Source organism: Protomyctophum parallelum (assembly GCF_964188405.1).
Source record: "Protomyctophum parallelum genome assembly, chromosome: 18".
Lineage (NCBI taxonomy): Eukaryota > Metazoa > Chordata > Actinopteri > Myctophiformes > Myctophidae > Protomyctophum > Protomyctophum parallelum.
Window position 1 is genome coordinate 33,994,190 of NC_139716.1, and position 26,697 is coordinate 34,020,886.

General features: G+C 41.3%; 1 protein-coding gene across 1 annotated transcript; it reads left to right on the forward strand.

Annotated features, from left to right (window-relative positions):
* Positions 1 to 1,014: 1,014 nt before the first annotated feature.
* On the forward strand, positions 1,015 to 15,880 carry mus81 (MUS81 structure-specific endonuclease subunit). Its single transcript, XM_083788801.1, has 17 exons — positions 1,015 to 1,069; positions 2,869 to 3,022; positions 3,621 to 3,750; positions 5,277 to 5,359; positions 6,379 to 6,513; positions 8,316 to 8,396; positions 8,530 to 8,618; positions 9,093 to 9,317; positions 9,615 to 9,785; positions 10,014 to 10,141; positions 11,033 to 11,145; positions 12,046 to 12,165; positions 12,287 to 12,382; positions 12,593 to 12,724; positions 13,565 to 13,668; positions 14,724 to 14,807; positions 15,771 to 15,880. Exons 2-17 carry the CDS (start codon positions 2,882 to 2,884, stop codon positions 15,835 to 15,837), a joined length of 1,899 nt encoding a protein of 632 aa, XP_083644927.1. The 5' UTR covers positions 1,015 to 1,069; positions 2,869 to 2,881; the 3' UTR covers positions 15,838 to 15,880.
* Positions 15,881 to 26,697: the final 10,817 nt, after the last annotated feature.

A 26,697-nucleotide genomic window follows, 5' to 3' on the forward strand; every position in this document is an offset into this window, starting at 1 on the left:
CCCTCTTCTGCACTTTGTTTCCATTAATTTATTTCTCTTCCTCATGTTTTTATTTTGTATACATCCTTCTTTCTCATCACCTGACACCTGCTTTTGCCATAGATTTGCCCAAGCATACTGTCCAATACCCATTCCCTACCTAGTAGAGACTGCCCTGCCTATCTCCAATGTGTCACTTCTAATTAAATGTATGGAGTTTTGATTGTGTGTGTGTGTGTGTGTGTGTGTGAGTGTGTGAGTGTGTGTGTGTGTGTGTGTGTGTGTGTGTGTGTGTGTGTGTGTGTGTGTGTGTGTGTGTGTGTGTGTGTGTGTGTGTGTGTGTGTGTGTGTGTGTGTGTGTGTGTGTGTGTATAGAAGACTGTTATGATTGTATACAAAGTCTCAGGGAGACTTTCAGTCCAAAATGGCTGCTTGGTTTTCTAACAATAAATATGTTTTTCTCTGTTTATTTTAGCCTCTGTAATTCATTTGTAACCGGGAGTCAAAGGCAATTATGGCAATTTCCAGAGAGGGGGAGAGAGATGGTGGTGGGTGGAGAAGGGAGTAGAGGCTCAGTGTGTGTTAAGGTAAAATTCCAGGTCTTTGTCCAGTCTTGTTGATGGAATCCAGCGGGATCCTTCCAGCGAGACATTCTATAAGTTCTAACGGTACTCGCCTGGGGGGCACTGAAATAACGGTCTGGGAGCAGCAAACACTGGAGGGGGAAACAGCTGTGTGTTACCCAGTGGAGGAAAGTAACTAAGTAGCCTACAGGACAAAGTACAGTCAGTTAGTTCGGTTTGATTCAAAGTAAAGAGTTAATATGTGTATTTTGTGTATTTTATTTATTAGAACCTTTCATCATTTAATTACAGTTTGTGCATTTTGGTAACATAATTTATTTTCAACTCACAGACACATAGCAGGCCTAACAGCAAAAAAAGACAAGTGAAATAGCAGTAGCGGTTGTTCCCCTCCTGGCCACAAGGTGCCACTGTTGGACCGGAATTCTTTGTTGAGACCAGAAGTTGTACTTTTGAACTCAAGGCGGCAGCTACATCATAGAGTAATGAGCTACATCCATTGAAAGGCAAGCGGTTGTATATGTTTATTTTACATACACATTGAATTTGACTATTATGACTTCAACTTTGTTTTAAGTCGGGGTTTGTTTCGTTGTTGTACATATGAGTTTGTTTGCGCAGTCTTTCATAAAGAGCAGAATCAGATTGTGGTAGATGGCCTGTGCTAGCGAGAGAGCTAAACCTTAGCTTGTTGACTTTGGCTCATGTTTGTGTAGCCATGGCAGTCATGTTTCAGGGCTAATGTTTGTGTTGTGTAGTAAAGTTGCAACTTGTACAGGCAAGCGCGAACATTAATAACATAAGCCTTGTTGTATATAATAATAATAACCGGACCCCAATATGAGCACACTGACTGTGGCAGTTCTGTTGTAAAAGTTGAGATGGCTTTAGTACATTCAGAATACAACTTACAACTCAAAAGTTTGTACACTCTCAGACTTAATTTGAGACTAAATCAATTTGTTTCCTAACTCAATCATTTAGCTGGGGATTGATTGATTGAACTTTTTTGAAACAGCTAGTTTGTAGAATGGGTACAGTACAGGTCAATACAAAATCTGCTACGAGGATTAAACCAGAAAAAGCACTAAGCACTAAGACTTATGCTAAATAGAAATTTTAAGGGGGGAACTTAAACCTTTTTACAGGGGCCAGTTTCGAATTGCAGCCACCTGTAAGTGCTATTTGAGAGCTGTTTTGAAGGAGGCTAGTGATTCACATTTCTTAACGTCTGTTGGTAGGACGTTCCACATTTTAGTGGCATAGGAGCTAAATTAATTTAACCCCTTGTTTGAGCTGAATCTGGGTTGCACGTGGTTTGTGGAACTCCCTCTGGTGTTGTGATCGTGGACTTCATTGACATTAAGGAAGTATTTTGACAGGTACTGTACATGGGTATATTAGTGTAGCGGATCTTGTAGACTTAAAAGTTTCTGTACCCTGTCGTCAACCCTAAGCCATTCCAGCCTATCAAAACGGGCAGGGGTGAGGTGGGTTCTGGGAGTTAGGGAAAGTAGTAGCCTGACTAGTTTGTTTTGGGATGTCTGGACTCTGGAGCATTGTTTTAAGGGCCTTTGAGGTGCTGTGGTACCAAGAGGTGCATGCATAGTCGAAGAAACCTTGTAGGCCTAGGAGGGCTCCTGTTCGGGTCTTCAAGGTGTTTTTGATGACCAGTGAGGAGATCCTGTACAGGAATCGTGTTCTTTGGTTGACCTTTTTGATTACATTGGTAGCCCTGAAACGTCCCCTGGCGGTCCCCGGGCCCCCACGTTGATTATCACTGATTAGGCCACAATTATTACTATTTGAGATTAAAGCAATTATTTTGCATGATTGTCATAATCGTTTCCATGTTGTCATGATGATGATGATGTGTATATTGGCCCACATGACATCACAGGGGCCTTTGTTTTAGGCCCACAGGGGCATAAAAAGTGAAAGTGTATTATTTTTGCCATTGACTTAAAACATAATGGAAATAGGCTCATAGCAGATCTACAAGCTCGTTGTGATCTTGTAAATTTGCTATTTTCACCATTAATGATAATAAAAAAAGTCAGTCATATCCTTGTACAGTATGTGTAATTGTGTATGGTTATTTGTCACATCTGCAGCATACATCAAAAAAGCCAAACAGAAATGTAATTTTAGTTAAATTAGTCGCAATTAATTACCTGACAATTAGTCGTCATGCAAAATGTCATCATCGTGACAGCCCCTAACCACTGAACCACAATTGCAGTTCGTTGCCGTCAGTCACCGCCTGGTTCTGACGGGTTTTATTTTTTAACCCGTTGTCTCGCAGGAGGACCAAAGTGATGTCATCGTCGGGACGGGTTCTGCTGGGTCGGAAGCGAGCCCTGCCGGTGTGTCCGAACCCCCTGTTTCTACAGTGGGTCACCGAGCTGCGAGACCAGGCCCGGGAGAAAGGACTGAAGACCCAGCACACCTATAACAAAGTATGTTCTGATGCGGTCCCCGCCTAGCACACAGTGTTCCTCAATGTTTTTCACGTCAAGGAGGACCCCCACGTTGACATGTATATTTGGCTGCGGACCCCCATCTGAAAATTCTTCGTGCCATGGACTATGGTGCTGCACGATTCTTGCTCAAATGTGAATCTTGATTTTCCTCCTCAACAATTGAGATCACACGATTCTCATTTTTTCCATGAAAAGATTTGTCTGTACTGTAGTTGTTGAACATTACTACATTCAAAATGTGGCACCTGCTGGAGCCAACTACAGTGGCTTTAAACATCAAAGTGCTTGACTTAAACCTTACTCGAGCTTGTAGATCTGCTATTTTTGAAAAAACGTGAAAATGTGTGCAAATCTTTGAAAGTTTGAATATATATATTCTTTAACAGAGAACGTTTTAAACTCAAATCTTTGGTCCCTAGAACAAAATATTTTCAGATTGGGGTCCACAGCCAAATACAGATACTTCTGGGGGTCCTTGACATGAAAAGGTTTGAGCACCACTGATATAGAAACATAGGTTTTTCAGAAAAAAAAAACCTCAGGTCTTAATGGGTTAATTGTGTCTCTTCGCCAGGCACTTGGCTCCTTGACGAGGTACCCTCTGCCGCTGCAGAACGCAAGAGAGGCCAAGATCCTGCAGAACTTTGGGGACGGAATCTGTAAAATATTGGATGACAAACTACAGAAGTACTACAGAGAGAACGGTACGAGAGGGATGGAAATGAATAGAGCAGTGGTTTTCAACCTTTTTCGAGGCCCATTATTTATTGGGCATTTGATGATTTAGCCTGATTTAGGCTCTCAGGCCCTCATTTATCAACCGTGCGTACGCCAAAATATGGGTGCACGCAGAAATTACCGACATTTTCGGCATTTACCATTTCCGCCAAAGCTTGAAATTGAACTTGAGTAGGACAAAAAGTCACGTCTGGTCGGGAGCTGTCGGGAGCTTTGTCCTAGGCTGTTTTCTTTTTTTTTTTTTTGCGGCTTACGCCTTTTATTGGCTTTTTTGAAGGGACAGACATTAGGCTGACAGGAAACGGGAGAGAGATGGGGGAAGACATGCAGTAAAGGCCGTGTCGGGCTCGGGAGTCGAACCCGCGGCACACTGCGACTGGATTACCAGTCGGGTGCCCAGACGGTTACACCACCGCCTGGGCCCTCGGCTGTTTTTCTGTCGTAGAACAGCGGAGCAGCATTGTTTGACCAGCTGAGAGGCTGTCACAGGCATCTAAACATATATATGTTTTCACTCCTAAAATGTATAAAACTAATAATACATGTGGGGCGCATCCCCGGCCATTAGGTGTGAAGTGTGGACGGTTTGGGGGACCATTTAAAACAAAGGCAGCTTGCATGCTGTGGTTTACTAACCAGAAAGGCAAGCGAGGTGAGAGGAGAAACAGACAGGGTAGGCCTTTATTTAATTCATGCAGGTGTTCGTTCTTTATATATTTAAGATACAATAACACACCAGTTGGGCTTGCAAGTTGCGTGTGCTTGTGTGCGCCTGTGTGTGTGTGTGTGTGTGTGTGTGTGTGTGTGTGTGTGTGTGTGAGAGGGGGGTGAGGCGGGCAGTAAGGGGAAACTTTTTTATTTGCTTTTTCCATTGTGTAACTAGGTTACCATGAGTTGTTTGGTCGTATTGCAGAACGTTCATGTCGCAAAAACGAGGGCGAGGCTTGATTTCATAGGGCGTGCCAGATAGATTTCAGCCGTCACATTTATTAACGTCGGAACGAAATTAAGGAAGGATCAGCTGTTTGCGATCACTTTATAAATGCCGTGGGTGTACTACGAAACCTGCACTCGAATCTGTGGCAGATTTTACACTCGATTGATAAATGAGGGCCTCAGAGCCTAAACTAAAGAATATATTTTGTTTTCGTTGGATACGATTGTGTCCAAAATCCCATGCATGTATGTATGTGGCACCATAGGAGAGACAGCAGGCAAACGTCGAAATAACAATTATTCTACATTCTCTAATTGCATAGAATTCTCTACATTAACATAAGTAATGCAGATGTTTGACAATATTTTAACTCAGGCCCATTTGTTTTCAATTTACACTCTCAAAAGTTAAAGATTAAAGGGTCCATTTTGTTAACTGTCCATCATCACATGGAACCCCTTCAAGGACCACTGGTTGAAAACCACTGGAATATTGGGTTCACCATAAAACGTGTGCATTAGTACTCATCCTGCATCCTCTCTGCCTCTGCTGTAGGACCAGACGCTCCAATCCACTCTCTCCCTAAAGGAGCGCCCCCTCCCGGTGGACAGAATAACAATCTGGAACCCAACAAAAAAGTAAAGTGTGTGTGTGTGTGTGTGTGTGTGTGTGTGTGTGGCGCTCAAAATGGAGTGACGAATTGGAGAATGGACAGTGTACAGTGTACAGCTATGTCATATTTGTAATTTTGTAGTGGTGGAAAGTAACTAAGTACATTCTCTTAAGTACTGTACTTGAGTAAAGAGTACACTTTTGAGTTTTTTTACCCTTCCATCTTGGTCCAAATATTGTACTTTAACTCCACTACGCTTATTTGAAAATTTGAGTTACTGTACCAGTTACTTTGTAGATTTTGATTATTATTACAAAACATACATACTAACCACTTCAGTCCTATATACATTTCAGGCTCAGCCATTTAAAAATAGCAGATCTACAGTTGCAAACCACAGTTGTAGGATTCTGTTTTCAAGATGCAAGTCGTTGCAATGTGAATCTTTGGTCTGGACTGGCCTTAAGTCAAAACATGTGCTGTGGAATGGGTTTTATGCAAAATGTATGCAGAGGGTTTTTCTACAAGCTTTCTACAAACACAATGCGTCACATTGTGAGCTTGTAGATCGGCTATTTACTAGTGGAAAAACAAATGTATAAATTTTTAAAATGCAATAATGTTTTTCATAATCAATAATTAAATTGATTAGGTCGCTTACAGTAACTGCAGTATACTTTGAGGTATTGTGCAGCATTCTACACTACACAGCTCATTTTGGTTTGCTGCTGAAGCTGGCCTGGGTTCCAGCCTGATTTACTACTTTCTGTGGATTTGTTTTGTCGTTTTGTTGAGTAGCGAAGTGACAAAAATAAATTATTAATAATAATAATATAAAAAAGAAAATGGCTCGGCTTTCTCCATATTAAAGCTTCATTCGATTTCCTCCATGATGTGACGTGTTTTAAGCTTGTAGATCAGCTATTTCAGCCTTTTAAAGTATACAATTCCCCCCAGAATTACAACAAACGGAATGGTCGTTTCTATTCATTAGGTTCCAATGTTCAATGCCAAAACCAATTAAATTGGCGTCTATCGTTGCAGAAGAATGCCCCGTCGAATGGAGGGAAGGAGAAAGGAGGCGGAGGAGGGGCTGGGAGCAGGAAGAAGAGGGAATATGTTCCCCAGAAGAGGTCTGGGGGCTACGCGGTCCTCCTCACTCTCTACAGACACAACCAGGTACACCTGTTCCACTGGTGATTACAGACACAACCAGGTACACCTGTTCCACTGGTGATTACAGACACAACCAGGTACACCTGTTCCACTGGTGATTACAGACACAACCAGGTACACCTGTTCCACTGGTGATTACAGACACAACCAGGTACACCTGTTCCACTGGTGATTACAGACACAACCAGGTACACCTGTTCCACTGGTGATTACAGACACAACCAGGTACACCTGTTCCACTGGTGATTACAGACACAACCAGGTACACCTGTTCCACTGGTGATTACAGACACAACCAGGTACACTTGTTCCACTGGTGATTACAGACACAACCAGGTACACCTGTTCCACTGGTGATTACAGACACAACCAGGTACACCTGTTCCACTGGTGATTTGGTCAACTGAGAGTCTGAGACTGATGAAAATTGGCTGTCGACTACGAAAACTAAATAAAAGCTAAGCTATTATTGATGACTAAGACTTATATATATGTTGACAATTTCGCCAACAAATGTGACTAATAGTAGGGAGGGACTAGTGGAGAAAAGATCCAGTAGAACTAAAATAATTTTATAGGTAAACGCATTTAAGTTCCTTCCCTTAGTAGTAGTAGAGGCTGACATCCAAGTATGAGAAAATAAGTGAACTTAAAAGATTCCAATGCGAATTGTGAGTAAATGAGAAAAAGAGGTTACGCATCAGCAATGGTTTGCAGTGGAGTGCTAAACCCAAATCCAGTATACATCAAAAAAGGTAGCACATCCAAAAACAATTATATGGTAACTGGCGGACAAAGTACTCACATTTCCATTTATTTATTGGCACACACCAAAAATGAATGCTTACGCGTTTCGGCTATGAGCCTTCATCAGAGCGTTGTGAGCTTGTAGATGAGCTATTTTCAGCATGCAACCAATTGTAAAATCAGGCATCAGGACACCATCAAGACAAAATCAACTGTAGATTTAGGTGATAAAATCTTACGATATTTAGTCGACTAAAATTGGACTAAAACTAAAACATTTCAGATGACTCAAATATGTCTAAAACCAAATTAAATTGTATTCAAAAGACTGACTAAAAAAAAGAAATTTAGCCCTGCAAAATATACCCCGTAATTTTCCACAGAGATGAACAATGCACTGCAGTGCTCCAGGCTTTGACTTCAAGGTCGCATTCTGTCTCTCCACACTTTCTCTTCTAATTTTGGACCCAATGACTTGTAGAGATTGATATGATGTACAATATATAGATAGGAAAATAGCAAATTTAACATAAGCTGTCTGGTACAAATGAATGGATAAACGCTGTTTATAATGTTGTAAATGTGTAATGTATTGGGAAAATATTCACGCTATTGTCGCTATAGATTACTGATGTCCTGATACCGATGTATGCTTCATAATATATCCATATGAGTAAAATCGCCGGTGTGAGTTTTTTTTATTTTTGGAACAATTCTTATATCTCTAAGATTTTCTAATCGAAAATAATTACTCCGTGACCCAGCACTGATGTCAGGCTTTGGTACTCTATTAGTGTATATAGTGTTTTATATAGAAATCTACTGATATTACAGAATGCCAAAACATAATACTGGACAAATGTTCTGCTGAAGAAGGTACCGGCACCACCATTGAACAAAGCTCAGCAATAAGTGAGCAAGTTTCTTATCTTTCACACGACCATTATGTGACACACTCTAGACTACCGGTAGATATTTGGTGGATTGAACATAAAGTCTTAACGCCACTGTTCTACTGTCACTGTTTAGTGTCATTTAATGTCATCTCATCTCTCCAGATCCCAGGTAATAAAGACTATATGTTGAAGTTGGAACTTCAAGCGGAGGCCCAGCATCTATGTGACAAGTCATTCACTTTGGTGAGTGGGTTACACATACACACATGCACAACTTGCATACAAGTACATATATAAACAAACATGCACACACACCCTCCTTCCCTAGTAAAGTATAAAAATGTATACCCGTGGCTCATTTTCTCTTTCTCTGCAGCCAGATTTAGGTAGTAAATACACTGCCTGGTCTTCAGTCAGCACGCTGGTTCTTAAGGATCTTGTTCTGAAGACTCACAATCCTGCAAGGTAGGCATGGAGAAAACCTATACACACACACACGCACACTCGCACACTCACACTCACACATGCACACACACACACACACACACACACACACACACACACACACACACACACACACACACACACACACATTGTGCCTCCTTTGAGGTGCGTCGGAAGTTGCAGAGCCGAGTTGACTTTTGTGAAAAAAAGGCACAGCCAGCCACAGGACAGCTGTCTTAAGGTCTGCATAGTTCTGATCATACAAACATGACCTGACCCTAGTCTACTCTCTTATAGCCAGAATATTATTCCACTATCTCCGAATGCTACATGTATATAGAGTCTGAAACTAAGCACCCTGAAAGCCTATTCCGGAAGCTGGCATCTGTTCGTCATTTCCGTTCACGAAAATGTTTGAAATAAGAATAAGTCCAATAAGCAGAAGAATAATACTCTCTCTCTCTCTCTCTCTCTCTCTCTCTCTCTCTCTTTGAGGTATTCTCTCACAGAGCAGGGCATGGCTTTGGCAGAGCGACTGGACGATGGGGAACCAGGAAGCAACACTGGACAGGAGAGAGGGAGGGGTGGAGAGGAGGAGGAGGAGGACGGGATGAATGCAGGAGAGGATGAGGAGCAGCGGGACGAGGAGGAAGGAGGCGGAGCAAGAGTTGTAGACCTAACACAGGAAGAGGAGGAAGAGGAGATGGCGGACATGTTATGGTGAGTGTTTAAAACTCATTTAGGCCTGAAATAAATATATATATTCAAAGATTTGTGCCGCATTTTTACGATTTTTCAATAGCTAAAGTATAACATAATGCTTAGTTAAAACATCAAAAGGGGTTCCCGCCCAGAATTGGTTAAAGAAATACCTAAAACAAACTATTCTAAAAAGGTGCACAAAGAAATAATAATAAACGGGGAAAATAGATTGGCTCTAGTATTGCAGATGTTCCTCCTACTTCCTAATTATACTTGAGTCGACTTTAAGTAGATCACACACTATTACTTCCGTAGCCCCACAGAGAAGCCTGGCGGTTTCACCCAGCTTCGGAGTGAGGTGCCTGGGCTGAGCTGCCCAGGACGGTCCCGGGCTCCAGAGACGACGACCAGGAGGCCGGATGCAGCATATCTCTTACCCGGCAGATATGACATCGTCCTCTGTGTCGACTTCATTGAAACAACTGGGTAAGAGAAATGTTTTTTCGTCAACTATGACATTAGTGAGCCTAGGATAGTCTTAATGCCTACTCATACTCCAGTTTTAGGTGATAAGGTGACTACCGCGGTGGTTAGGAAAACTACAGAATCATATTCAACAGCAGTGTTGAATATGATGCAAGCAAAATCACTATGGGCTTTTTGGCTGTTTCACTGTGTGTGTGTGTGTGTGTGTGTGTGTGTGTGTGTGTGTAGTGGCATTGGCAATTGTAAACAGGATTTGGTCAAAGAGCTTCAGAAGAACGGCGTGACCTTCGACGTCAGGAAGCTAAACATCGGAGACTTCCTGTGGGTGGCCCGGGAGAAGGTCGCACCTGTACCAGGTAACGCATGCACACGGAATGGAGCTTCAATCCAAGACGAAAAGAAAAGACATGCCATCTACAGTTAACTTCCTGTATCTGCGTGAAGTATACGTGGCCGCCTTTTTTACGAGACTGGAAGCAGGCGTTGGTGAACACAGCTTCTGAACCATTCTTTAGCCACACAATCTTCCCAAGATTTTCATACTAAAGGGGACCAATCGGGAGAATATGTACTTTATTATTGACCTTTCTCTGTCCCGGCAACTCACTCTCGCTGGATCTAGCCCCAGTAAACCTGGGAAGCTTGTGAGATCAGACGGCGCCTTAGGAGACCATTTGTACCTTTTGTGTACCATTTCTAGTGTCTCCAATTGAAATGGCACTGCAGTGCATTTGTTTGGCCTCTCGATTGAGATATTGCTTTTATTCTTGTGCTAACAATTCCAAGTAGTCTGCCTTCTATCGGTTGGTCCTGGATATATTTCTCATAAGTAGTCATTATAAAGAAAGAAAATCAATCTATTGCATTTAGGGATGTCCCGGTCATCTTAAATGTTTGTTTTAGTCGACTAAATATACAGTTGATTTTGTCGACTAAAGTGTGTTTTGGTGGGCCTTGATGGCGTCGTACTCGTAACGCCTGATTTTACACTTTGTAAATTGGTAGATAGCATTGGTAAATATCTACAAGCCAACCGTTCTCCACTAGTCCCTCCCTAACATTTTAGTCCAGTTTTTATTTGTCGACGAAATTGTCAGTATATTTAATCATCATAGCTTAGTTTTTATTCATAGCTTTTATTTAGTTTTCGTCAGTTGAAAAAGGTATTCGACGAATGTTTTTCGTCATAGTTTTAGTCGACGACGTCAACACTGAATGAGAGGCCTTGCTTGTGTCTCTGTCCACAGGCCAGCTGCGTGCTCCCCCCAGCAGGGAGCTGGTTCTTGATTACATCATCGAGAGGAAGAGGATCGATGACCTGTGCGGAAGCATCATCGATGGACGCTTCAGAGAACAGAAGGTGTGTGTGTGTGTTAGATTCATAGATTAAAAACCCATTTTGGGCGGGAACCCCTTTTGGTGTTAGCATTATGTTATGCTTTAGCTATTGAAAAATAGAAGATCTACAAGCTCATAGCACGCCACCGAGTGGCACGCTACGAGCTTGTAGGTCTGCTATTTTTGAAAACTCGAAGAACGACTGACCTAGAAACATAGCTTTTCCAGAAAACTGTCAGAATGTAGAAGACTGATCTCAGGTCAAAATGCGTTAATCGCAATGCCGACATCATGGATTATTATGAATCGATTCACAAAAATTATTTGTATGTTGGTGGCAGAATTGTGTGTTTTAAAATAAATAAATAAAGCTGCTTAATGTTTGGAGGTATAGAGTATGGATGTAAGTGTTTATTTGTCTAGGTAGCTCAGTCGGTAGAGCACTCGCCTTTCGACCACAAGGTCATGTGTCCGATCCCAGACATCGGCAACTCGTCGTATGAGTAGCACGGCTTGATGTCGTGTGGTAAGTACTGGGAGCTGATATTAGGTGTTGCGCTTCACCTCAGCATTCCATCCCCCAGAGGTCTAGCGCATTGAAACAGTGACAGACTCCCGGCACCCTGGCTGATACCGACAATATTAGCCTCTCTGTTACTTACTGTTTAGTTACACAGTGAAGAGGAAATAAATCATGTATTGGAATCAAGATGCATCGATTCATAATCGAATCGTAAACCTCTGAATTGGAATCGAGTCGGATCGCCAGGTACCTAGAGATTTCCGGCCCTAGTGTATGTGTGTGTCTGTGCGTGTGCACATGTGAAAGAGTGCATGTGAATGTACTTTACCTATCTCAGCTTGTTTATTCTCCAATGAATGAATTGATGATGGCAAGTCTCTCTCTCTCTCTCATCCTCAGTTTCGCCTGAAGAGGTGTGGTCTACATAAACCCATCTACCTAGTGGAGGAGTGTGGCGCTGCAGCCTCTCACCTGAGCATACCGGAGAGCACTTTACAACAAGCTATTATCAACACACAGGTACACACACACACACACACACACACACACACTCAGTTTAAATTAATTGTGCAGTGAATTGTGCACTTACAAAAGATCTTAAAAAGATAACATTGTGTGTGTGCGTTTGCATGTGTGTTAGGTGGTGGACGGTTTCTTTGTGAAGAGAGTACAGGATGTGAAGGAGTCTGTAGCCTACTTGACTGTCATGACCCGATACCTGACCAAACTGTACCAGGTAACTGTCTCTTTCTCGTGCACGCACGCACGCACGCACGCACGCACGCACGCACGCACGCACACACGCACACACACGCACGCACGCGCACACACACACACACACACACACACACACACACACACACACACACACACACACAACAGTATCAACTGATATACAATTCAAACACTCTCTTTTCGTCCTCTTTCTTAATGTCCTCTCCTCCAGAACAAGACCCTGTTCTGTCATTCCAGAGAGCTGGAGGTGGACGGAGGGAGTGAGGTAGAAGAGGCCAGAGAAAACCCTTCCTCCTCTCTCATCTCCTTCGCCGAGTTCAACCTCGGGTCGCTCAAGAACAAGGTGTGTGTGTGCGACGCCGTGTAGTCATGTACATAATTGTAAACTTTCTTGTCATGTTTCTTTCGAAACCGGAAGAAATGCGTGCACAAACGCCAGTCACAATAACGATATGAAACAAACTTGCCGGGTGCTTTTACTGCTTTAGTAATAAACTGAAAGGACAGAAGATGAGTGCTGGCTATCGTTTCTTTGAAGCGCCATGCGTGGAACACAAAAGACCACCTTTTTTCTGCAGCGTACGTGATGTGGTGCAGAATCTAGAGATTCACCATGAAGCCTCGTTATTCCACGTGCCGCACGGAAATGAAGTAATGAACAAAATACATTATAACACGTTTTAGCACATGAATAAATGGCGCAGGGGTGAAGTACCAGGACAGTAATAGCATCCGTTTGAATCCTTCATTATGCTTTCTGCTAGGCCGAGCATCTTTATACGAACACAATTTGTTTGGCAGAGGTACTGCGTCCAGTGTTCATTTCATCGACATTATGAAAACCCTGTTGTGAGCTTCTAGATATAGCTTTGTAGCTATTTTCAGCATGAAACAAAGTATCAAATCAGCCATTACGACGCCATCGAAATACATTTTTGTTGACTAAATCAACTGTTGATTTAGTCGACTAAAATCTTACTTGACTAAAACTTGAATAAAAACTTGAATAAAATTTAAAAATATTTAGTTTTAGTCATATTGTATCTGAAATGTTTTAAGACCAAACTAAATCAAAGATTTCTGTCAAAATGAACACTGCTGTGATGCATCCAGTGTGAGTGTTTTTGTGCACACGTGCATGCTTGTGCCTGTGTGTAACCTTCCCTTCATGTTTGTGTCTCAGTGCCAGACAGTGACGGAGGTGTTTGCAAGACAGTTGATGCAGGTCAGTGGTCTGTCTGGTGACAAGGCTGCTGCTATACTGGAACTATACCAAACGCCACACAGGTAATACACTGGGCGAGTGTATCCTCATGGTCACAGTGAATGAATCAATGAAGTACTGTATATGCTGTCATCAGCATTTGCAATACATAAATGTGTTTTCACCTTCTGAATCTTCTGAATGTATAGAAATGTAAATGCGTGTGTAAACGCTTCTCCACTGTCTTCTGGTAGCTGGGATGCGACTCACAAATTCTCGTACCAGTTTCCGTGCACTCTCCCGTGTCGCAACGAGCGATATAAATTATATAGATATTATAGGTCCAATGCTGGTTGATGTGTTTGTAAAGCATTATAGTATTAGTAGCAACACACACATAATATCTGGGTGGGGCATTAATTTCCAACTTGCATCATTCCAAATTGGCCAGTGCCCAACGGGCACCGCCGTAGAGGCCCCACAGGACCTCTCTAATTTATTATAAAGCGCCAAAGTCCTGATGTCACTCGCTCATCCCCTGGTTCACTGAAGTTTTTCTCTATGGAGAATATCATTGGGGTCATCTTAAATTGTCTCGTATAAGAATTGTGTTCCAAAAGCAAACAAACTGTCTCTGTGATATTGTTGGGGGGGGGGGGGGGGGAGGCGCGGGAGAGCCCACGGCAACTGGTACAAGAATTAGTGAGGTTTTTTTTTACTGAGGATAAGGTTAGAAATAAGTTTAGGGTTAGGCATAGGTTTTCTGCGGTTACGTTTAGGAATAGCGTTGGACTTTGCCACCGTTTTACTGATGTTAAGGTCAGGAATAACCGGGATTCACACTCTATGTGCGACTGTTTTGAGGGGAGCGTTCTTGTATTTGCAGGGATGAGCACATGAACATGTTTGGAAAATCCGGGATGAATTTCTTGTTCCAGTGGAGAGCGCTCACATTTGCGGTTACAACTATAGCGGTTGGAAAACAAAAGAAACGTTTCCCTGACCTGTACATAAGCATTTATTGGTCATGTAAAAGAGATGCAAACAGACAGAAGAGACACATTTACACAGATTTATTGTACATGTACTGTAATCACTTATTCTCTCTCTCTCTCTCTCTCTCTGTGTGTGTGTCCAGTCTTCTCACAGCCTATGAACAATGCAGGAGTGAAGCAGAGAAAGAGAAACTTCTCTCCTCTATCCGATACGGGAAACTCAAAAGGTTTGCAGGATTCACTTTGGTTCCATTCCATTGTTGTTATTATGCTCTGTGCTGCATTGCATATTTATTTTTTGACAATGCATGAATGCAGTCCTTCTCAGTTCTCACCAAGCTGGCCCATAATGTATCGTTCTTCATGGTGGGATGTGAGTTCCGGGTAGGGCTGGGGAATTAACCGCAAATATATTACAAACTGACAGTTTTAACCAATAACAGACTTATAAACGGAAAATCGAGAAGCAGGTTTTCTTATATACAGCTCCTTAAAAATTTAATATTATGGAAAAGTTCATTTTCCTCCATGATCATACATTTTAACAAATTATTTCATCAATGGGGTGTGGCATGGAGGTGATAAGCCTGTGGCACTGTTGAGGTGTTATGGAAGCCCAAGTTTTCTTTGATAACCGCTCATTCTTGACAATACAAACCTAGATTCTCTGTGGGGTTCAGGTCCGGCCAATTTGCTGGTCAGTTAAGCACAGAAATACCATGGTCAGTACACCTATTACTGTTACTGTAGTTTTGGCTCTGTGGGCAGGTGCCAAGTACTGCTGGAAAAGGAAAATCGGCATCTCCATATAGCTTGTCAACATACTGAAGCACACATGCTTCAGTATTGCTATCTCAGTATAGATATAGGATTTTTTGATGAGCTGTATGCCATAATGTCAAGATTCAAACAAAAATAGGTTTTAAATATTTCACTTCATGCACAATGAATCTAGAATACATGAAAGGATCACATTTTGAATTATATTATGGAGTAAAAATGAACTTTTCCATAATATTCTAGATTAGAATGAGCTGTATATCAACGAATTGACATGAAACAATTCTAATACATTTTCTATGTATTTTTTTAAATCAACTAAATCGATTACTACTTCTATGCACACCTCGACATTACCACTGTTGCTTTTTGAGAAACCTGCTTTTGTTTTTTTTGTTTTGTTTCTTCAGGAATCTCGGGCCAGCTCTGAGCAGAACCGTCTACCAACTGTACTCTACCCAAGGACCATTGTCATAGACACACACACACACACACACACACACACACACACACACACACACACACACACACACACACACACACACGCCAACAACACCCAACGAGGACTACTCGAGGAGGCTGTTGATGGCACCGCCGTGGCCCTGGCATGTGTGGTCTCATGTTGCCACACTGTTACCTCTCTCAATTTTCTTCCGTCATACAGCCTCCTCCCGCAAATCAATCCTAATATAGTTAGAAATCATCTAAGCATACAGTATATAGCTTGCAGCTTAGCAGAATTGAAAAATATATTTAAAAAATTTATTTTTGTGAACGGAAATGACAAACGGATTACTGGAGGTTCTCTTTTTTTAATTTCGGGAGGTGTAGTTGTCTGGCTACACGAGACTGGCACGTGCCCCGGCAAAGAAGGGCTTTTACACCATCGGCAAAGGAGCCAACCTTGTGGAGAGCTGTGCATGCTGTGATCAGCAAGCTGAAGCTGTCCAAGCCTGTCTCAACCCCAGAGGAGATTGCACACGAGTTGCCACACTCTCGGTCAATGGTGATGTAAAGATCGGACCTCATCTCTATGCCATGAAAGAAAAAGTTTACTCTCGAGTCTTAACCACTTAAACCCGATATGCGGTGCATGGTTGTATGTCAATGGTGAAATTAGCAGATCTACTAGCCCAAAAAGTGATGCCTTGCAACACATTGTGAGCTTGTAGATCTGGTATTTTTTGCTGCAGAGAGCTACACCTGGTGTTGGCTACAAGGACCATAACTTATAAGTTGAAAAGTCATTTTGATTTGGGTCTTTTTTGCAGTCTAGTCTTATTCTTTAAAATCCATCACCTAACACATAATTCACTCAAACACTAGTAGATTTACATTTGCAACAGTGGTGCACAGTCCATGTAAATCTCAAAATGCTGCTTTATTTTGTATATTGTTTTCTATGTATGAAGAATTGCCACAATTGGTGTTAAAAAATAAAGTGTTTGATTTTGAATAGCATACACTATTGGGCGTTTGGTTTATTCTTCCATGTCAATCTGAAAATAGCTACAATAAGCACAAAAGACGGATTTATTGATTGGGAAACTGTTCCAGTGAACAAACATTGAATCAGTTGCTGTGTTCTCGATTGCTATCTATGACAAAATCAGAGAATTGCAGTAGTCGGTCATGAATCATGATCGTTTTGGGAAAGTGAAATGCTATATATAGGCTAGGATCTGTAGATAAAAATCCTGAACTGCACTGTTCTCAAACAAACTTACTAAACTTATTTATTCACACTTAAGTTGTCATTTATAAACCACCATGCGATATTGGAATGCAGCCAGTCCAGTGGAACTTCACAAGGACATGGAAGACACTCCTTGATCCTACATATACATCCTATACATCAAGAAAGAGAAAAGTGCCATTTAAAAAAATAAACTGAACTGAAAAGGAATCTTTGAAAGGTGTCATCGTTTTTGGAAATATAGTGCTTTCAAAATTGAGACTTTTACCATGGGGCTCAACTGCGTGCTATAGTATGCCGTACGGTATGGGCTATAGCCCATGTTCAAAAATGATGAAAAACTAGGTTATTTTTTTTTCTCCAAAAATTAAAAAAACGATGGGCTATAACCCATGTGTTTTTTGTTTTGTTTTTTCATTTTTTTCAAATCCTCAAAAATGATAAACGGCGCGCTATAGTATGCCATACGATATGGTCCAAAATGATGAAAAACGATGTTAAAAAAAAAATCTAAAATTCAAAAAACGATGGGCTATACCCATCGTTTTTTTAATTTTTTAATTTTTTTCAAATCCTCAAAAATGATGAAAAATGGCGTGCTATAGTATGCCGTACGATATGGGCTATAGCCCATGCTCCAAAATGATGAAAAACGAGGATAAAAAAAAAAAAATGAAAAACGGAAAAAACGATGGGCTATAACCCATCGGGTTTTTAATTTTTTTCAAATCCTCAAAAATGATGAAAAACGGCGTGCTATAGTATGCCGTACGATATGGGCTATAGCCCATATCCTCGCGGTGTATAGCGGTGTATGAGAATGGGTGTTGCGGAGGATGAGAGATCTCTCATCCTCCGCAACACCCAATGCATTCTCTATGGCAATAGCACAAACTTTGGCATGCTACTAGTCCTACATACTTACACCTAGCAACCCCATTCTAGCCTACTTAGGTTCATCTTACGGTGGACATTTTTGCCTGAAAAGGAATCTTTGAAATGTTTCATAGTTTTAGAAATATAGTGCTGTTTTTTAGACGTCTATTTTTAGACGTTTTTTATCCCATTTTTAGATGCACGTACCCTAGCCGGGTGGACCCGTACGGTAGGGGCTATAGCCCATGGTCAAAAATGATGAAAAAAGAGGTTAATTTTTTTTCTTCAAAAATTAAAAAAAAGATGGGCTATAACCCATGTTTTTTTTCTTTTTTTTCAAATCCACAAAAATGATGAAAAACGGCGTGCTATAGTATGCCGTACGGTATGGGCCATAGCCCATGGTCAAAAATGATGAAAAACTAGGTTAATCTTTTTTCTTTTTCAAAATTACAATGGGGCTCAATGGCAAAAATTATGAAAAACGGCGTGCTATAGTATGCCGTACGATATGGGCTATTAGACGAGCGTCTAAAAATGGGATTAAAACGTCTAAAAATAGACGTCTAAAACACGTCTATTTTTAGACGTGTTTTAGACGTCTATTTTTAGACGTTTTAATCCCATTTTTGACCATGGGCTATAGCCCATACCGTACGGCATACTATAGCATGCCGTTTTTCATCATTCTTGAGGATTTGAAAAAAATTAAGAAAAGAAAACGATGGGTTATAGCCCATCATTTTTTGATTTTTTTGATTTTTTTCAAATCCTCAAAAATGATGAAAAACGGCGTGCTATAGTAGGCCGTACGGTATGGGCTATAGCCCATGGTCAAAAATGGGATAAAAAATAGAGAGCGATAGAGAGAGAGCGATAGAGAGCGATAGAGAGAGAGCGATAGAGAGAGAGAGCGATAGAGAGCGATAGAGAGAGAGAGCGATAGAGAGAGAGAGCGATAGAGAGCGATAGAGAGAGAGCGATAGAGAGAGAGAGCGATATCGCTCTCTATCGCTCTCTCTCTCTATCGCTCTCTCTCTCTATCGCTCTCTCTCTCTATCGCTCTCTATCGCTCTCTCTCTCTATCGCTCTCTCTCTCTCTCTATCGCTCTCTATCGCTCTCTCTCTCTATCGCTCTCTCTATCGCTCTCTATCGCTCTCTCTCTCTATCGCTCTCTCTCTATCGCTCTCTATCGCTCTCTATCGCTCTCTATCGCTCTCTCTCTCTATCGCTCTCTCTCTCTATCGCTCTATCGCTCTCTCTCTCTATCGCTCTCTCTCTCTATCGTTCTCTCTCTATCGCTCTCTCTCTCTATCGCTCTCTCTCTCTATCGCTCTCTCTCTCTATCGCTCTCTCTCTATCGCTCTCTATCGCTCTCTCTCTCTATCGCTCTCTCTCTCTATCGCTCTCTCTCTCTATCGCTCTCTCTCTATCGCTCTCTATCGCTCTCTCTCTATCGCTCTCTATCGCTCTCTCTCTCTATCGCTCTCTCTCTCTATCGCTCTCTCTCTATCGCACTCTCTCTCTATCGCTCTCTCTCTATCGCTCTCTCTCTATCGCTCTCTATCGCTCTCTCTCTCTATCGCTCTCTCTCTCTATCGCTCTCTCTCTCTATCGCTCTCTCTCTCTATCGCTCTCTATCGCTCTCTCTCTATCGCTCTCTATCGCTCTCTCTCTCTATCGCTCTCTCTCTCTATCGCTCTCTCTCTCTATCGCTCTCTATCGCTCTCTCTCTATCGCTCTCTCTCTCTATCGCTCTCTCTCTCTATCGCTCTCTCTCTCTATCGCTCTCTATCGCTCTCTCTCTCTATCGCTCTCTCTCTCTATCGCTCTCTCTCTATCGCTCTCTCTCTATCGCTCTCTCTCTCTATCGCTCTCTATCGCTCTCTCTCTCTATCGCTCTCTCTCTCTATCGCTCTCTCTCTCTATCGCTCTCTCTCTATCGCTCTCTCTCTCTCTATCTCTCTCTCTATCGCTCTCTCTCTCTATCGCTCTCTCTCTCTATCGCTCTCTACCGCTCTCTCTCTATCGCTCTCTATCGCTCTCTCTCTCTATCGCTCTCTATCGCTCTCTATCGCTCTCTCTCTATCGCTCTCTATCGCTCTCTCTCTCTATCGCACTCTCTCTATCGCTCTCTATCGCTCTCTCTCTATCGCTCTCTCTCTATCGCTCTCTCTCTATCGCTCTCTCTCTCTATCGCTCTCTCTCTCTATCGCTCTCTCTCTCTATCGCTCTCTCTCTATCGCTCTCTCTCTCTATCGCTCTCTCTCTCTATCGCTCTCTCTCTATCGCTCTCTATCGCTCTCTCTCTATCGCTCTCTCTCTATCGCTCTCTCTCTCTATCGCTCTCTCTCTCTATCGCTCTCTCTCTCTATCGCTCTCTATCGCTCTCTCTCTCTATCGCTCTCTCTCTCTATCGCTCTCTCTCTATCGCTCTCTCTCTATCGCTCTCTCTCTCTATCGCTCTCTATCGCTCTCTCTCTCTATCGCTCTCTCTCTCTATCGCTCTCTCTCTATCGCTCTCTCTCTCTATCGCTCTCTCTCTCTATCGCTCTCTCTCTATCGCTCTCTCTCTCTATCGCTCTCTATCGCTCTCTCTCTCTATCGCTCTCTCTCTCTATCGCTCTCTCTCTATCGCTCTCTCTCTATCGCTCTCTCTCTCTATCGCTCTCTCTCTCTATCGCTCTCTCTCTCTATCGCTCTCTCTCTATCGCTCTCTCTCTCTATCGCTCTCTCTCTATCGCTCTCTATCACTCTCTCTCTCTATCGCTCTCTCTCTATCGCTCTCTCTCTCTATCGCTCTCTCTCTCTATCGCTCTCTCGCCGTACGGTATGGGCTATAGCCCATGGTCAAAAATGATGAAAAACAAGGTTATTTTTTTTTTCAAAAATTCAAAAAACGATGGGCTATAACCCATGTTTTTTTTTTTTTCATTTTTTTCAAATCCTCAAAAACGATGAAAAACGGCATGCTATAGTATGCCGTACGGTATGGGCTATAGCCCATGGTCAAAAATGATGAAAAACGAGGTAAAAAATAATAATCAAAAAATCAAAAAACGATGGGCTATAACCCATGTTTTTTTTTTTTTTTTTTTTTTTGTTTTTAAATCCTCAAAAATGATGAAAAATGGCGTGCTATAGTATGCCGTACGGTATGGGCTATAGCCCATGGTCAAAAATGATGAAAAACGAGGTTACATTTTTTTTTCAAAAATTAAAAAAACGATGGGCTATAACCCATGTTTTTTTTTATTTTTATTTTTTTCAAATCCTTAAAAATGATGAAAAACGGCGTGCTATAGTATGCCGTACGGTATGGGCTATAGCCCATGGTCAAAAATGATGAAAAACGAGGTAAAAAAAAAAAAATCAAAAATTCAAAAAACGATGGGCTATAACCCATGTTTTTTTTTTTTTTTTTTTTTTTTTTTTAAATCCTCAAAAATGATGAAAAATGGCGTGCTATAGTATGCCGTACGGTATGGGCTATAGCCCATGGTCAAAAATGATGAAAAACGAGGTTACATTTTTTTTTCAAAAATTCAAAAAACGATGGGCTATAACCCATGTTTTTTTTTTTTTTCATTTTTTTCAAATCCTTAAAAATGATGAAAAACGGCGTGCTATAGTATGCCGTACGGTATGGGCTATAGCCCATGGTCAAAAATGATGAAAAACGAGGTAAAAAAAAAAATCAAAAATTCAAAAAACGATGGGCTATAACCCATGTTTTGTTTTTTTTTCATTTTTTTCAAATCCTCAAAAATGGTGAAAAACGGCGTGCTATAGTATGCCGTACGGTATGGGCTATAGCCCATGGTCAAAAATGATGAAAAACGAGGTAAAAAAAAAAAATCAAAAATTCAAAAAACGATGGGCTATAACCCATGTTTTTTTTTTTTTCAAATCCTCAAAAATGATGAAAAATGGCGTGCTATAGTATGCCGTACGGTATGGGCTATAGCCCATGGTCAAAAATGATGAAAAACGAGGTAAAAAAAAATTCAAAAATTCAAAAAACGATGGGCTATAACCCATGTTTGTTTTTTTTTTCATTATTTTCAAATCCTCAAAAATGATGAAAAACGGCGTGCTATAGTATGCCGTACGGTATGGGCTATAGCCCATGGTCAAAAATGATGAAAAACGAGGTTAATTTTTTTTTCAAAAATTCAAAAAACGATGGGCTATAACCCATGTTTTTTTTTTTTTTTCATTTTTTTCAAATCCTCAAAAATGATGAAAAACGGCGTGCTATAGTATGCCGTACGGTATGGGCTATAGCCCATGGTCAAAAATGATGAAAAACGAGGTTAAATTTTTTTTTTTTAAATTCAAAAAACGATGGGCTATAACCCATGTTTTTTTGTTTTTTTTCATTATTTTCAAATCCTCAAAAATGATGAAAAACGGCGTGCTATAGTATGCCGTACGGTATGGGCTATAGCCCATGGTCAAAAATGATGAAAAACGAGGTTAATTTTTTTTTTTTTTAATTCAAAAAACGATGGGCTATAACCCATGTTTTTTTGTTTTTTTTCATTATTTTCAAATCCTCAAAAATGATGAAAAACGGCGTGCTATAGTATGCCGTACGGTATGGGCTATAGCCCATGGTCAAAAATGATGAAAAACGAGGTTAAAAAAATATATATCTAAAATTCAAAAAACGATGGGCTATAACCCATGTTTTTTTTCATTTTTTTCAAATCCTCAAAAATGATGAGAAACGGCGTGCTATAGTATGCCGTACGGTATGGGCTATAGCCCTTGGTCAAAAATGATGAAAAACGAGGTTAAAAGAAAAATTCAAAATTTCAAAAAACGATGGGCTATAACCCATGTTTTCTTTTTTTTTTCAAATCCTCAAAAATGATGAAAAACTGCGTGATATAGTATAGCCGGGAATCGAACCCTGGTCTCCCACGTGGAAAGCCAACATCTTAACCACTACGACAATTAGAGTTTTGAGTTAGTCAGGCTGAGGCTGAGGCTGAGGCTGTGAGCCACTGCTAGAATAGCAGTAAATGAAGCTCAATAACTCTAGCATTAAACTTTAGGAAGAGTGGGATTTGAACATGAACTCTCTGTGCTGAATAACCCCTACTACACCATCACTCAGTAACATCTGCCTCTTTGTACTGTTGAAGCGATCTTTTGTATGTTAGCCTTCAGATAGTAAAGCCCCTGGGACTCCGAATCCATATTCAATACACACACTTTTGCTTCAACACTCAACAGCCTTGTGTGGCGCTGTGGGCTAGTGCGCTTGGCTGTAAACAAAGAGGTTGTTGGTTCGAATCCACCTCGGGGACGATGGTGCTTTTAACATGATCCGAAGCAGTACTGTTTAAACATTCTAGCTCTGTTTAACTCAAAAGCACCAGGAGAAATCTCCTGAATGCCCCAAGGTGCCTTGGCTCAATGGTGTGGAGCGCTTGACCCGTTGCCTCTGCTACAGACAGTTGGCAGGTTCAAGTCCCATGTCATGACATCAAGGTGCTGGGAAGGACCATCGGGAGACGGTGCTCTCTCCCCCTGTTTCCTGAGATGTAACGGTCGGGGGTTATGTTTGAAAGAACACTGTCCACGTAAAGTTTTACAGATGAGAATTAGGTCAAATGTTTAAAAATAAAATAGCAATGCATTTTGGTACATCATCTGACAGGATAGTCTGTGTATTTGCATACTGGAGCCCGATTATAATCCTGGACAATGGCAATGTCATTTTCTTGACTTTTGACAATGAAAAAACTACACACTATAGTATATTTGTTTAATCATTTTCACCTTTTTTTTAATCGACATTTTCATGGTAAAAGGTCAGCTGGACAGGGTTCTTTCAGACATAAGCCCCAACCGTTACATCTCAGGAAACAGGGGGAGAGAGCACCGTCTCCCGATGGTCCTTCCCAGCACCTTGACGTCATGACATGGGACTTGAACCTGCCAACTGTCTGTAGCAGAGGCAACGGGTCAAGCGCTCCACACCATTGAGCCAAGGCACCTTGGGGCATTCAGGAGATTTCTCCTGGTGCTTTTGAGTTTTTATTTTTTATTCAAGCCTTGAAAAGTTCAAATTACTGCAGCATTGAGCTGTGGGAGGAACAGGCCTTGAACATGGAATGTCTGTACTGAAAGCCTGATGATTAGACCACTGCACCATCAGTCAGACACTCTCAGGCAAAGTCTCCTGGTAATTTTGAAGTGATCTTTTGTTCGTTAGCCTTCAGTTCGTAAAGTTTAAATAACACAGCATCATATTAATCAGATGTTTCTTAGCGCTGTTGAGGTCTTCTTTTGTATGATAGTGTAACAGCCGGGAATCGAACCCTGGTCTCCCACGTGGAAAGCCAACATCTTAACCACTACGACAATTAGAGTTTTGAGGTAGTCAGGCTGAGGCTGAGGCTGTGAGCCACTGCTAGAATAGCAGTAAATGAAGCTCAATAACTAGCATTAAACTTTAGGAAGAGTGGGATTTGAAAATGAACTCTCTGTGCGGAATAACCCCTACTACACCATCACTCAGTAACATCTGCCTCTTTGTACTGTTGAAGCGATCTTTTGTATGTTAGCCTTCAGATAGTAAAGTTGAAAGAATCAAGAGTTGAACATAGAATCACGTTCATCAGAGTGTAACACCCAGGAATCGAACACAGGTCACCTGCACTGAAGGCCAACATCTTAACCACTAAGCCAAAGCAACTGCCTATGGCTCAGGGGAGACATGAGACTTTTGAGGTCATCAGGCTGAGGCTGTGAGCTAAAAAAAAAATTAAAAAAACGATGGGCTATAACCCATGTTTTTTTTTTTTTTTTCATTTTTTTCAAATCCTCAAAAATGATGAAAAACGGCGTGCTATAGTATGCCGTACGGTATGGGCTATAGCCCATGGTCAAAAATGATGAAAAACGAGGTTAAAAAAAAATTCAAAAATTCAAAAAACGATGGGCTATAACCCATGTTTGTTTTTTTTCCATTTTTTTCAAATCCTCAAAAACGATGAAAAACGGCATGCTATAGTATGCCGTACGGTATGGGCTATAGCCCATGGTCAAAAATGATGAAAAACGAGGTAAAAAAAAAAAAAAAAAATCAAAAAACGATGGGCTATAACCCATGTTTTTTTTTTTTTTTTCAAATCCTCAAAAATGATGAAAAATGGCGTGCTATAGTATGCCGTACGGTATGGGCTATAGCCCATGGTCAAAAATGATGAAAAACGAGGTTAAATTTTTTTTTTTTAAATTCAAAAAACGATGGGCTATAACCCATGTTTTTTTGTTTTTTTTCATTATTTTCAAATCCTCAAAAATGATGAAAAACGGCGTGCTATAGTATGCCGTACGGTATGGGCTATAGCCCATGGTCAAAAATGATGAAAAACGAGGTTAAAAAAATATATATCTAAAATTCAAAAAACGATGGGCTATAACCCATGTTTTTTTTCATTTTTTTCAAATCCTCAAAAATGATGAGAAACGGCGTGCTATAGTATGCCGTACGGTATGGGCTATAGCCCTTGGTCAAAAATGATGAAAAACGAGGTTAAAAGAAAATTTCAAAATTTCAAAAAACGATGGGCTATAACCCATGTTTTCTTTTTTTTTTCAAATCCTCAAAAATGATGAAAAACTGCGTGATATAGTATAGCCGGGAATCGAACCCTGGTCTCCCACGTGGAAAGCCAACATCTTAACCACTACGACAATTAGAGTTTTGAGTTAGTCAGGCTGAGGCTGAGGCTGAGGCTGTGAGCCACTGCTAGAATAGCAGTAAATGAAGCTCAATAACTCTAGCATTAAACTTTAGGAAGAGTGGGATTTGAACATGAACTCTCTGTGCTGAATAACCCCTACTACACCATCACTCAGTAACATCTGCCTCTTTGTACTGTTGAAGCGATCTTTTGTATGTTAGCCTTCAGATAGTAAAGCCCCTGGGACTCCGAATCCATATTCAATACACACACTTTTGCTTCAACACTCAACAGCCTTGTGTGGCGCTGTGGGCTAGTGCGCTTGGCTGTAAACAAAGAGGTTGTTGGTTCGAATCCACCTCGGGGACGATGGTGCTTTTAACATGATCCGAAGCAGTACTGTTTAAACATTCTAGCTCTGTTTAACTCAAAAGCACCAGGAGAGATCTCCTGAATGCCCCAAGGTGCCTTGGCTCAATGGTGTGGAGCGCTTGACCCGTTGCCTCTGCTACAGACAGTTGGCAGGTTCAAGTCCCATGTCATGACATCAAGGTGCTGGGAAGGACCATCGGGAGACGGTGCTCTCTCCCCCTGTTTCCTGAGATGTAACGGTCGGGGGTTATGTTTGAAAGAACACTGTCCACGTAAAGTTTTACAGATGAGAATTAGGTCAAATGTTTAAAAATAAAATAGCAATGCATTTTGGTACATCATCTGACAGGATAGTCTGTGTATTTGCATACTGGAGCCCGATTATAATCCTGGACAATGGCAATGTCATTTTCTTGACTTTTGACAATGAAAAAACTACACACTATAGTATATTTGTTTAATCATTTTCACCTTTTTTTTAATCGACATTTTCATGGTAAAAGGTCAGCTGGACAGGGTTCTTTCAGACATAAGCCCCAACCGTTACATCTCAGGAAACAGGGGGAGAGAGCACCGTCTCCCGATGGTCCTTCCCAGCACCTTGACGTCATGACATGGGACTTGAACCTGCCAACTGTCTGTAGCAGAGGCAACGGGTCAAGCGCTCCACACCATTGAGCCAAGGC

Coding starts and splice junctions, on each gene's coding strand:
- mus81 (XM_083788801.1), top strand. CDS start 2,882: ATGTCATCGTCGGGACGGGTTCTGCTGGGTCGGAAGCGAGCCCTGCCG. Junction 3,751..5,276: donor GAAGTACTACAGAGAGAACG/GTACGAGAGGGA, acceptor CCTCTGCTGTAG/GACCAGACGCTCCAATCCAC. Junction 8,619..9,092: donor AAGACTCACAATCCTGCAAG/GTAGGCATGGAG, acceptor TCTCTCTTTGAG/GTATTCTCTCACAGAGCAGG.